The sequence below is a fragment of the Ahaetulla prasina genome, chromosome 2 (genome assembly GCF_028640845.1).
Source record: "Ahaetulla prasina isolate Xishuangbanna chromosome 2, ASM2864084v1, whole genome shotgun sequence".
In the NCBI taxonomy this organism is placed as follows: Eukaryota; Metazoa; Chordata; class Lepidosauria; order Squamata; family Colubridae; genus Ahaetulla; species Ahaetulla prasina.
In genome coordinates, this window is record NC_080540.1 from 34,915,450 (window position 1) to 34,929,502 (window position 14,053).

General features: G+C 40.7%; 1 protein-coding gene across 3 annotated transcripts in view; it reads left to right on the forward strand.

Annotated features, from left to right (window-relative positions):
- Positions 1 to 697: 697 nt before the first annotated feature.
- Positions 698 to 14,053, forward strand: part of PTPRG (protein tyrosine phosphatase receptor type G) — a 783,870-nt gene continuing 770,514 nt past the window's right edge. For all 3 annotated transcript variants that reach the window (XM_058166065.1, XM_058166066.1, XM_058166067.1), the window contains exon 1: positions 698 to 837. In XM_058166065.1, coding sequence (XP_058022048.1) covers positions 753 to 837 — 85 coding nt within the window. In that variant the 5' untranslated portion in view covers positions 698 to 752. The remainder of the gene's footprint in view (positions 838 to 14,053) is intronic.

The window sequence follows — 14,053 nt, forward strand, 5'->3', positions numbered from 1 at the left end:
GATGGATTGAAAGCAGCTCCGGGCAGCCCGACTCTCCGCCGCTCCCTTCTTTTTTGCTCCGGGCTCCCCATCGTTTGGGAAGGGGACGAAATCCTCCCGCTTCTGCCGCGCTCTGAACTGCCGGTTCGCAGGAATGCCTTTTTCCCTTTGGCCTGCCGAGAGGCTGCCCGCATGAAGAGTCCGAGCCTGGCCGAGGCGCTCTTTCTCCAGCGATCCCCGTCGCCGCCGGGCTCTTGGCGGCTTGGAGCGAAGTTGTGAGCTCCGGGGCGCCCGACTTTCCCCGCAGCGGTTCGCTTGGCTTCCGAGGCCCTTGGAGCGGCGCTGCTTCTCTGCTCAAACTCTGGAACTCGCGTCTTTGCACCCAGGCGGCGATCCCAACCGTGCAACTCGGAGCGGAAAAGCGAAGCGAAGGGGCCCCGCTGCGTTATTGCGCTTCGGGAGTGCGAGGAGGACGGGAACGGCGAGGAGCTGGGAAGTGGGGGGCGGCCGGCCATCAAAAGAAAAATAGCCAAGAATTGTTCTCCTTTTGTTTCCAGCCGAAGGGGGGGAGGGAGGGAAGTGTACAAGTTTGGTCGCCCTCCACAAGTTTTGTGTGGGATTTTTCGTGTGTGTGTGTTGCCTTTTTTTTTTTTAAAAGAGGGGGAATGCGTGTGCGTCTGTGGAATCCTCGCCTTTTTTGTTTTTAAATCCGTTTCAAGAGAGCTCCCCCCCTCTTGCTTTAATTTTTTTTTCTCCGATGTGCGGTTTTGGACATGCGGAGGCTACTACAACCGTGTTGCTGGATCTTTTTCTTGAAAATCACCATCTCCGTGCTCCATTACGTGGTGTGTTTCCCCGGTGAGTGGCAATCGAAGCGTGGGATGGAGGGCTGGAAAAGAGGCTGGGGGCAGGGAAAGGGAAGGAGGGCGGGCGAGGGCGCCAAGGAACCCCGCAGATGTCGCCCCGAGTCCCGCCTCTCTCTCTCTCTTTCCCCCCACTCGGTGGATGAGCCTCTCGCTTGGCTTTTGCACGCCTGTGTGCTCCACCGTCATTTGTGGCCGGCGGGCTGTGTACGGTGGGTGGGTGCAAGCAGTTTGGGATCCAAAGGCAGGGACAAGAGAGAATGCGTTCCTTTCGTGGATCCGATCTGTCTCCTCCCGCAGCCAGACCCCCATCCTCTCCTCCCGGGCAGGGAAGAAACCGGCTTTTTCTTAGAGATGAAGCGGCTTCGTTCCCGCGGAAGGTCTAGGGGCTCCGGTTTGGATGGGGTGAGCCGGGGAGAAGGAGACCAAAAAAAAAAAAAGACCTTTGAGTCTGGCTCGCTGCCCTTTGCCGTTTGTTCTCTGCACAACTTCTACTCGGGAGATGCGCAGTCTTCCTCGTCCAGCAGTGCCCCTCTTATGCCTTCGCCCTTCGGTTGGAACGATGTGGAGAGGAGGGGAAAGACCTTCAAACCGACTGCTTGCTGCACTTAATGCGGAGTAATGGGCTTCCCTCCACCCCTGCCTTCAATAGAAAGTGAATGTGTCTGATATGGTTGGTTCTCCCTGTGTTGTTTTATCTGCTACGACTGCTTACTATTCAGCCTTCCTTGGGGTGCTGCCTAGTGCTTTCCTTTATCTTTCTCCTTGAAGTAGCCACATAGAGAGTACTGTGTAATATCTCTTTTCTCCTAATTCTTCTGCCCCCCCCTTCCAAACTACTGGTTGAGCTTGGTAAATGGTGTAAGCTTGGCTGGAGAGGCAGAGAAACTCCCTCATTTGAATGGTGGAGATTCAGCCAATTTTTTAAAAAAAGTCTGTTGCCATAACATGCATCTCCCTGTCAGAAATTCTTGTGCTTCTTTCCTTCTGCATCATCAGACCCGGCTTGCTTTTATTTTGGCCTCTTGGTTGCCCTGCTCTTGCATTTGGTGCAGTGTTTCCTAGACAGACCCTGAGTATGGCAGAGACAAAATGCCAGCTGTGGATGTGTGCTTGGTGGTGCTGGTGCGCGTGTGTGCGTGCATGTGTATGTGTGTGTATGGGGGGGGGGGAGAAACTAAAAAAAAACATTCTCAAAAATTGGTGTGCAAACTAGCCGTATCAGCCAGATGGAAATAAGATGGATCGTGTCTATTTTGGAAATCACTGGGTTCTCTTTATTTCTTACCTTGACTTTCGGCTTTCCTTTATAGCTGCCTGTGCATTTTTATTCTATTAAACTTGAAAGGTGTCACACCATTGACCTTGGTACGGATGGAGAGGGGAGAAAGAGTTAGAAGAAGGCCAGATCATACTCTCAAAGGTGGAGAGGAATATCAATTCTGACATTTTAGATAGGTGGCCTAAAACCTTGTTCCTTTTTGTGCAGTTCTGGAGTCTAGCCAAAGTCGTTTTAGGATGATGGGCATTTGCTTGACCCATCCTATTTCTGACATGCAGGGTTAATCATTTCATGTGTGTGTGTGTGTGTGTGAGAGAGAGAGAGAGAGAGAGAGAAACACATTGCGTTTGCTTGTTCTCTTGGTAGAAAACATGCATGGTGGAAATATTGTTGGAAAAATTCTGTAGTGCAGGATGGATTTTCATTCATCCTTATTGGTTTCTAAGCTGATCCTAGAGCCCGGAAAAAGTTAAAAATGTCAGGGAAGCTTATCTCTCTGAATGGTTTTCTCACCCCACCTTCATACTGTATACAGTAACACAAATGGGCCAGTAGAGGCACTGCTGAACTGCTGTCGTTTCTGAATTGCATTCAACATATGTATGCCCCAAAGTCTCCCAACGTGTGTACACTGATCAGATAATACTACATTTCAGAACAATTCCTAAAACCTATCTCTATTTAAGGGAAGGAAGGGTGTCAGCTGCTCTTGCCATTTGCTCTAAATTTCAGTACAGTCTTGCACATGATAGCTCGCCAAATGATGAATGCCTGGAATTTGCCTATTTATTACTAACAGTCCATGAAATGCCCACAAAGATGGTTTTGTGACAAATATCCCAATGTTTATCAATTTACCCTTTCCCATTTTTTCTTTATGAAAGAGATGAATTTGAATGAAAATATATGTCACTGGTACAAGCAACTTCTTTCTGCTTGTGTCTTGTAAAAAAAAAAAGCTTTAAAATCATTTGTTTCTTACAAATATTTCAAGGATCCTTAGGCTAAGAAGAACTAAGGAGCAAATCCACATTACTTTGTTCCAACCCCAGAAAATTTAATGGGACTTCTTTCCATTCCACAATTCATACCATGTATTTTAGAATGGCACCCTTAAATAATTTTTTTTAAAAAATCTTAAGTTTATCAAACTCCATACTGTTCATATTTGTAGCATCCACACTTCTTTTCTGATTTTACCCCCAATGCATTTTTCCTTAATAGGCAAACTTAATATGAACATGCTAATTTGAAATGCAACTTTTCTTTGTTATGGTTGGCTTAAGTTTTTTTTTAGTTTTCATTAGCACCTCTTTATAGCTATGATTAAAGGTAGAACACAGATCTTTTTGATGTTGTTGTTTATAGTTAATATATGCATAAGATGAAATAAAAGATGGATAGGAAAAAAGACTTGAGAAGCTAAGGTTGCAATTCTTTGATGAGATGTTCTAGCCAAGGAGCAAAACCACGTTGAATGTAGTCTTATTTCTTCTTTAAAAAATGCACATAGGATATAAAGGTTTAAAAACTCAGAGATCAAGAACACTATGAAAAGTTTAATCTTACCGAAAGCATACCCCTTTTATACCTTTTTCCAGACAATTCAGAATGAGCCACACAGAAAAGAGAAGGCATGAAAACCTTGCCTCTGTTTGATATTCTGCTGCTTGTGAGAAAGAACATTTATCTTCTTTGTATTGATTCCTTCTCGATTTCATCCTTCCAAGTGACGCCTTTCTTTCTGACGCTGTTATATATTGTACAGTAATTTCACCTAGAAAGCAGGCTCTGGGAACACTACAAGAAAACAAGCACTGATGTAAGTTTAATGTGACACTGGTGGAAGACTGTCGAATGTATATCGGTGGAATTTAAACTAGAAAGCCCTTTCTGCAGTAGAACATTTGGTGCTCATTTTATGGACGTTTTGTGCAAGGTCCAGCTTACATGTACATCGACGAATGACACTTAACAACAATCCTGGCTCAAAAAAGGGTCAATACTAAAATGAAGACTGTTAATTGAAATCGGTGCATCTTTGTTTAAAGACAAGTACGGTAGTATCTAATGGTGTGTTTTTAATGATTATAAAATGAGTGCGTGTTGCTGAAGTGAAGGTTTGGTGTTTGGTGCTAACAGTTAAAACACTTAAGCACATAGAATGCCTGGCACCAACCTCTGCTTCAGCCTTGGGCTTGGGAAAGAACTGGAAATTGAAAGTAGCTTAACCTTGAATAGGCACTGATATGGCAACCTCACATTTTTATAGTGCTGCATTTATTTATTCAGCTAGTTTGGTCAGTATGACAAAAAGATTACTTTCTCCGTAGTTTTTAGGTTGTTAAATTTACTCGCTCTGGCATGTGTAGTTGACTGCTAGGTTGGAGATAAAATTTCAATCTTCCTATGTTAGTGGAAGGATTACATTTTGGAAAGGGTACTTTTTTGAATGGCTGAATTGGTGAGGCCAGCCAGAGCTTCTGGAGCATTTTATGAAAGAGCCTGCAGGCTAAGTATGGTGGGAGTTGGGACCTAGCACAACTGGAGGGCAGTCATGTTGGGAGAATGCTCCTGAAGCTATCTCCGTTAATGCAGAGGCATTCTACTGTAGGAAGTTAAAAACTGCCAAGGTACTTATATATATTTATGTATTTGTGTATTTATACTTTAAATTAATACAGCTGTTTAGTCACTGGAAAGAAACAAGCCATAGTTTCTTCAGTTATGGCTTGTCTAGTACATCGCAGATGGGTGGCTTTAATTAACATTGAATCATAAACCATGACTAAAAACAGAATAGCCATGTTCACACTGTGTTTCATCTCATAAACAAGCATAGTGGTGTAATATCCAACCCCTTATAGTTTGTAAATCAGAGTTTATGGTCTGCAAAACTGATCAGTTACGATCAGTATCAAGAGTCCCCAACTTGTGGGCCGCAGCCCACTAGTGGGCCATGAGGGATTTGCAAGTGGGCCATGGAAACGGCTGGTGAGCAGACATGCACACCCATCCTCACTTGCACAAGCAGTGGGCAAGCGTGTGTGCATGCGCTCCATTTGTGAGCGGCAGGCATGTATGCATGCCACTCACACAAATGCAGCTGCACGCATGTGTGCTTGCCAGCCGCTTGCATGAACCATCTCCTCCTGCTCGCCGGTCCACAAAGTCGGAAACATTGGGGAACTCTGCAGTAAATCAATCCTGAATTACACTTATCATATTATATGTAAGTATATGCTTGCACTGTTTTCAGACACCTCTAGCTGTGACATAAATTGGTGGCATTAGAATACTGTAAATCTATGTTCCTCAACCTTGGCAACTAGTAGATGCTGGCTGGGGAATTCTGGGAGTTGAAGTTCACACTTTTTTCATGCTGCCAAGTTGAGAAATACTGCTGTAAATAGTCATGCTGAGATTTCCACAGTACTTTTATCCTTTTTTTAAAAAAAGAAAAGAAACTAGAGTGCAAAAGGGATAGAAAGTGAAAATAGGTGAGCATGGAGGAATTTGCAATGAAAAACATTCACGATACCACTGAAGATGACAGGTTTTACAAATGCACAGTAAAATACGTGACAACAGGTGCTGGAAAAACAGATTGCAATGTGAGCACATGTGGGTGGGAAGGAAGTGTAAGATCCTGAAGTTGGCTATGAGAGGAGAGGCAGCAGGCTGGAAAATAAAAAATAGCCAGGCTGCTACCTTCGCCTAAAAAGTTAAAATAAGCAATCTTTATTGATTAACCTGCAAGCTCATAATTCTTAAGAAAATCAGCCGATGTATAACTTGTAAGACTAAACAACAAGCAAAAGGCTTGTTCTTAATCTGAGCATTCGTGACTACATTGCTGTTCACACTTACTGTGAAATATTCTTGCCTGAAATTGGTGGGCTTCCCTTCGCCTATTTTTTTTTAAAGGTGGTGCTAGAAATGTATGCAATTTTTGTTTGTGCTTGGGAGAGTGTAAATAATGTAATTAGCTATTTGAAATAAAGAGCTACTTAAAAAATAACAAGTAAACAACAATACATTTGAATCCTTAAAAACCGCTTTGATTTATTTAATATTATTGACAATCGCTGCAGAAATTGTCATATGAAACTAAAGTTATTTAGTAATTCTTTGACTCTCTAATTTTGAATATTGGGGGCATAGCTTCATTTAAGTGCAGTCCGTTATTATCAAAGGAATTTGAACAAGATGCTTTATAGCAGGGGTGTCAAAACAGGTGGCCCATGGGATAGATGCGTCATGTGCAGACCATGCCTACCCAAGCTCCGCGAATGGGAAAAACGTCATGGAACGTCACGTGACGGCAATGTGACACGGCGAGTTTGACACCCGTGCTCTATAGGGTGAAGACATTGATAACTTCAGGTTCTGTACCAAGCCACATTTTTTAAATCAGTTGCCTAGTTTATCATATATTCAGTTGTAAATCATGGGTTATTATAAAATAGTAAACTATCCATTTGGAGACCATAGTAAAGTAAAACTAAAGAACCTAAAGAGTATGGATTACTGTAGTGCAATGGCTCATGTTAAATGATGTGATTTGCATAATTTGGAAACTTAGTAGTTTATTCAACAAATGTTGGTTAAACAGAGGCTTAACACATCATGTAGATCCTCCCTTGGACTGAGTTGTCTGAATATTCTTAAATTTAAATTTCTTTGGTATAGAAAAGTTTTCAGCAGATGGCAGCATCTAGCCACCCTCGGCTGATTTTTATTTATTTTTTAAATAGGATTTTAGGCTTGGCTAGTATTAGGATGGGAGGCCACTTGGAAACCCTAGAGGTGAGACCCAGAGTGGAAGTTGAAAATCATCCCAGAAGACAGCATGATAAACCCACTTCCATGCTGGTGTCAGGATAATGACGTGCAAATTTCTATTTAGTCAAGCTCAGTTCAAAAGACTCTCAACTTCACAGAAAGAAAAAAACATTTTTTCAACAAAACATGTGTGTCCCTTCCTATTCAATAAGATTAAATCTAGGGAAATCTAGTTTAAATAATTTTGAATTGGCTTACATAGCCTGTGTGGGAATTTTTAAAAAAGTATTGGCTTTGCGGTATGTATTTTCTTAGGAACTTCATTTATTATTTCACTCTTTCCCTTGGGGACTGTTATTGAATTGTTTTGGAGCACATATGCAGTTTTTGAGGCAGATTTATTACAATTTGAGGGATTCTGCCTAGTCGAGATTTTTTTTTTTTGTAGTTTTACCTTTCTTACTGTATCCGTAAGCGTTTAAAGGCTAGTTCCTTGCATCTTATTCACGTAAGCTTTTTAAGTTCCTTTTTAAAAAAAAATGTGCTTGAATTGCGGACTTACTTGGACTTTTAGAACAACAAAAAGATTTGGGATGTCGTTTAGAAAGGATGGAATATAGAACAGAGGGTCCTCCAAGATTTGTCTTGGCTCCAGAGCTTGTTGGAAATGACAGAACTTACATTTTAATGACTGCTTTTTCTTTTTCCCCTCATGCGCTTCGTTTTTCTGGAAGTGTCTAATGAAGTCCTTGAAGATTAAGAAAGTCAAGTATCTCTGCCTTCTTTCCTAGGCAGTAGACATGAACTTGTAAGCAGGCTTCAGAAGAAGAAGCAGCTGAGGGAAGACTTTTGATATCGCCTAGCAAGTTTATGGAAGCTGGTTCTGTAGTTAATGATGTGAGGATGTAGCTTTTGAAATCTTGCACAGTCTTAGAAGCTGAGTATCGCAATAAATATAGCTTGGGAAGTGAGAAAAAAGGGGTTTTGCACCCAGGCTAGTGTGAAAATGTTACACCTGGTTTTGGTTTCTGCATGTAAGGCATGGAACAGCTAATTACTAGCTATAGAGTTTATTATTAAGCATTTAGTCTATATATCCATGTCTATTGACGTATTTGTAGGATACATTATTTGAAGATGTTACGTTTCAGTGCTCCTTTGAGGGTTTTTCTTTAAATAAAAGACCTAATTTATGCATTGAGTTTTCACATGGAAAATAGCCATCACCCTCAACCCAAGGATCTTGATGGTCTTAATGCAATATTTTTGTCAGGTTCCAAGTAATGCATCCATTACAAATAGAACTCTGTTGGCTAGAACTGCTTTTTCATACTGGTAGATTTCAGAAATCCTGCTAGTTCTGATTTTAAATCTTCCATTGCTGGTCCAAACTACTTCGATAAGTGTGGAAGCTGGTTATCATATTGATAAGGCTAGGACTAACTTTCAAAAGGGAATGAGGATAAGAGGCTGGTCTTCCTTCCTATATTCAGTTGCCCAGATATAGATTTCTCATTTGAAGGTGAAATGCTCATTGGAATTCTTGTATTATAATCTTAAAACTCTTTCTAATCTAATCAGAGCTCCGAGAAACTAATGCATTGGATTAACTGTTTCTAATCCAGGTAGTCTGACAATAAGATGCTTAGCTTTCGATAACATAATTCTAGGTGATTGGACACTGACTGTATCCAAACAAATTTGCTTTTTCAAGATACGGTGGCTGGCTGCTCTCAATAGAGTCATATGCTGGTCTTCTTAACATTCTTTGTCTTAAGGATTAAGGTTAACCAAAAATTGGTAAACTACTAGATCTGACCCCCACTGTTGTAGCCCTGGCCCTTAGATTTCCCCCTTTCATTTTTTAAAAAATTGGACCATCAAAACAAAGGCCCCTCTGTTTTACATATAAAATGATTGATTTGTTTTAAAGCAATAAAGCAATTAAATTTAAATAAAGCCCATTCATGCGATGGGTGGCTATAGAAATTTGAGAAAACAAACTTACAATGGAGTTGGCAGAGATGGCAAAACTGAATATTTTGGGTAGAGATGGCAAAATTATTTTGGGCAGAGATGGCAAATCTGATTACTCCAATTAAAGAGAAGAATTTATCTAGTTACTTTATGTTTCTACTTAAAAACTGCTTCTGGACAGTTTCGACTGCGTCTCGACCTTAAACAAAAAAAAAATGAAAGTATGATTTTAAATTTTAAGGATTAGATTGTTGCTATAATTGGCTTGAAATACTGTGAAATTGTAAAGCAAAAGGTTGAGGGGTTGTTTTTTTTTTGTACTGTACTGCACTGAAAAATATCTTCCTTCTCTCTCAGCTTGCATCCTTTTGTACTTTTATCTTACAATAAAATTCAATAAAATCTCAATAAACAAGCTTACACGAAGACTTTAAAAATTGGTGATTGGTTCTACTTTGTATAGATTTTAATGTATATAATCTGTAGAAAACTGTATATAATCAGTTTACTTGTAAACCAGAGGTCCCCAACCTTTGTAGTATTGGCAGCCCAGCAAAGGTGGGGGAGAGGGGAACTGGGCCGCGCAAGCAGCGGGCTGGTGCGCCTGTGCGCGCAACTCAATGTGTGTAAGCGGCAGGCTGGCTCACATGTGAATCCATGGTGGCCCGCCGCTCACACAAGTTGAACTACATACATGCGCATGCACGCTCTGGCTTGCCACTCACGCTGCCCAGTTGAAACTAGGCTATGGCCCAGTAGTAGACTGCAGCCCAAGGTTTGGGGACCCCTGTTGTAAACAACTGGATAGTTATTTTTAAATAGTTCAATAAAACTAGACATAACAGGTACTGCTGATCTACAATTCCTAGTACGTCCAGTAGCAGAGGTAATGGTGATGATGTTGGCAACTGTATCAACATCTGGCTGGCCATCAGGTCACCATCTTGATAAAATATAAAAATATAGTTTGATTCCTCCCTTTGTTGTTAGTGCTATGAGGTAACAGAAACCAGATTCCTTTTTTTTTTCAGAGCTCAGTTTTCTAGCTATTAAAATGGCCATTTTGAAAGGTTAATGTCTTGAGTTCAGTGTTCCTGATCGCAGTTTTGGCCAAGGCTTAAGTATGCAGGCTTTGAAATTGCAACCTTTTGCTTTTTTCATTTGTTGCTGCTTTTAAAAATCTTGGAATATATATTAGAAGGTTATACATTGTGTTTTTAAAAATTCCTTACATTTCATGCTCTTCTCTTTATTGGCTTTCTTTGCAGTAATAAGAAGCGAACAAGCAATCCATAGCCTGTTTCTCGTAACATTGGGAAAACCTCCTTTTAAATATTACCATGGGGAAATCTTGCCTTCTGATAATGCACAATCAGAGGCCACTCTTTCCAAAAAGGAAGTGGATAGGTTGTCCATCAATAGTGAAATGCTTTTCATAATGATTATCAATGAAATCTCTTCGGCAGACGTCATTCTGTTACTAATGGTCTTTTCCCTTCAGGGATGGATGGGGGGCAGGCAGCGTGCTATCCAGCCACTAGCTTTTTAATTTTCTTGGTTTATTGTGTCTTTTCATGGTTCTATGATGGACCTCCCCAGTTAGGAACCCAGTTCCTATTGCTGCAGGGCACAGTGGCTCAGCAGTTAAAGACACTGAGCTTGTCAGTTGGAAAGTTGACATTCCGGGTTCAAGACCTGAGCGTTGCGTGATGGGGTGACCTCCCATTACTTGCCTCACCTCCCGCCCACCTAGCAGTTCTAAAGCATGCAGATGCAATTAGATAAATAGGTACCACATCGTTGGGAAGGTTACACCATTCTGTGTGCTTTGGTGTATAGTCATGCTAGCCACATGACCACAGAAGTCTTCAGACAATGCTGGCTCCTTCGGCTAAAAAACAGATGAGAACTGTGCCCTAGAGGGAGACACGAATGGACAGGGGAAATCTTTACTATTACCTTTTCCGATTGCTGATCCTGGGTCATGTGACTGCCTGTCAGGTGCTTGGCAGCTTTTTATGACAATATTTATGGTTGTTTGCAACATCCTTCAATAACATCATGGCATTTTATGATGGTTTTGTCAAAAACTGGCATTTACTTCCAGTTTTCACCAAAAATGACATAGAGCAAATCAATGGGTTTGCTTAATAACATACCACAAAAAAAGTCATAAATTGGATTGGTCGTATGGATGGCCTACTTTACAACGGTCTCAACTTTTACTATAATGGGCAAACTACATTATGGTTGTAAGTCAAGGGCTACCTATAATGGATATTCTAACACATATTGCTCTAAATGTTATGATCTTATTCAAGGCTGCTCCTCGTACAAACATGTCTTCTATTTGTTTGCCCTATGGCTTTCTTAAAAATGGTGACTTTCCTATTTTCCTGAAAGGACTTTTTGCTTTTTAATATTTTTTTTTTGGAAATGTGTATCAACAATTGGCAGCCCACCTTATTTGAATGAACACTATAAACTGGTTAACTATGATTCACATGAATGTGAAAGCATCCAAAGCATCATTGGATGGCACCCATGGAATCCCTGTAACAAAAGATCATAATTTACTGAAAACCAATTCCTGAGAAATGTCAGCATCATTACAATGTGACCAGTGTTTCACAAGATGGCATTGTGCAAGAAAAGGCTGAAAAAATCCAAGCTATGGGCTACTTCATCGTTAGGCGTTTTAGCAAATAAGAGCAAAAGTATCTTTGAAGTAGGAATTCTGTGATTAGGACCTACAGTGAGAGAATCGGGCTTCCAAAATTAGTTTCAGAATTAGGAAAAAAACAACCACCCCACAGGAACAAGCATAATTACAACCAAATGCCAATGTGAAATTTGGTGCTGCCAAATATCTCCCTTTAATTTGGGGACACACTGGCTATTTTTTTAATTCCTGAGTTTGGTAAACAGAATAGCTAAAAGAGAAAGATCAAAAAGAACCCTGTTAGATTTGACTGCTTTTTCTATCTTTGGAGAGCAACATACAAGGTCTGTTTTGAACTTTGTGGTTGCGTCCTTTTATTAGGTAATGACCAATTCCTGCATTCCACATTGAAGTGACCCAAACTGAACCTGAGTTCAGGCAACTTGTCCAGCCTTCTTCTCCTCGGCCCACACTAGGAATATGAGCACAGTGTTGATTCTAAATGCACCAAAGAGATGGAGGACTTCACGAAGTCTTATCACAGTGTTCACTGTGCTGTTCTTAGTGCTTAATGCTGCTCGATCATCTGGAGCTACAGATCCTGATTAGACAACAATCAGGTGAGGGGTTATCCTGAGATTGGCTGTAACATTGACGCACTCAGCAAACTGAAGCCAGAACAAAGTGACTCTTAAGGTTTTGCAATACGAACAAGTATTATTTACTTAAAAAGCAACCTGTGTGTCAATACATGGTTATGTGGAACATTATGTTGATGTGCAAGGTAGTCCCTAACAATTTTAAATTGCATAGAACAGTGTGAGTGAGTAAAACATGACTACTATTGTCTTTATTAGGAGGGAATGTAGCGTAGGTATGGGAAACATTGGTAACTTAGTCTACATATTTTGGTATAATCAAATGTAATAGAAAATGCTTCAGTTGACTAAAGTCTTTAATAGACAGCAGAGATCAATATGTATGGACCCATCTGGTGATGACTATGGAATATGGAAGGCTGACTTGGAAGTTAAAAAGTTAATAAAGAATGTCAATTAACAAATGAAATAAAAGAAGTAGATATGCTATATGGCTGGGAAAGTAAGAGAAAGGGGGGAAAACCTCTTCACCAATAATCAACTCCTAGATAAGCAGGGATTAAACCAGACAGACAAACAAGAGCCTAATCAAGGTACTACCAAAGAGAAAGCAACACCACCAATATTGTTTTATATAAACGAAGACACTGAAGATCTTACCTAGTTGAGTAACCAAATGTCTGCAAGCAAACCAAGGAAGCTCAAAGAAGACCAAGGACCTCACCAGAGAATGTAATCTGAAGGTTGTCTGTTCCTGTGGGGTAGAGTTGAGCATACATGCAAGGAAGCTGTAGTCTTAATTATAAATGAAAGGTCTAAAACATACATGAGAAGATACGAATGGGTGTCAGTTAAATTGATGCCTATGATTAGAGGAACCCATAGCTTATATATTATGCTTCATCGAATAATGAGAGAATCAGTGAATGTGATCTAGGTGGAAAAATATTCTATTCTATTAGCTGACATGAATGGATAGGTGGGAGTGAAATGAGGTACAGAAATAATGATCCGGTCATTCAAAATTCCAAGAATCACTGCAAATGGTGACTTTTGAGCATTTCCTTAGAAAACAACTAATTAGATTAGGTGTGTCCAGCCCATAGCTCATGCAGCCCCAGACAGTAATACAGCCCAACATGATCATAAACTTTTAACATCATTATGTGATTTATATACATTAATTATATATGTTATATATGACCTCTTCACTCAGTGTGGCCCAGGCAAACCAAAAAATTGGATGCGCATGGATTTGACTAAGTAGTTTAATCATATGCATACGTATGACAAAGGGATAAATAAACATCCGAAAACATGGGTTGAGTTTGTTCTTTGTGGTAAAATAAATGTGATGTGAAAGAAAGCATTCTGTACATGCATTGATTTAGAAAAGGCATTTCATGAAGTGAATAGATTTGAATATTCTACACTAATATGAAATTGAGGATTGGTTGCAGAGTGCAAAAAGGTGATACAATGAAATGCATGAAAATGAATGCTTAGCAACTGGCTCAAAGCTGAGATAGATTAAGATAAAGCTTAATGCCTCTCTGACTGTTAAATTTGTATATAAGTATGTAAAGGGTGCTTTTGGTCAGATTTGTCAATTGGGATGTAAACGTAGGTGTACTTTTGTATGCAGATGATCCTGTAGGTGCTAGTGATAAAGACAGCGGTGTCAGATGGGATTTCTTCAAGGGCTGGACCAGCACTGTAGTTCTCCGCGGGCCGGGGGGGGGGGGATGGGATGGATGCTTCCTGCAGCACGGGGCTTACGCACGGCCTGTTTTTGGTCAGCAGAGGCACCACGGGTCAGTCCTTTCATATTTCCAGGCTGGCCCCGCAGGGCAGATTTAAGCAACCCACGGGCCAGATCCTGCCTGCGAGCCTTGATTTTGACACC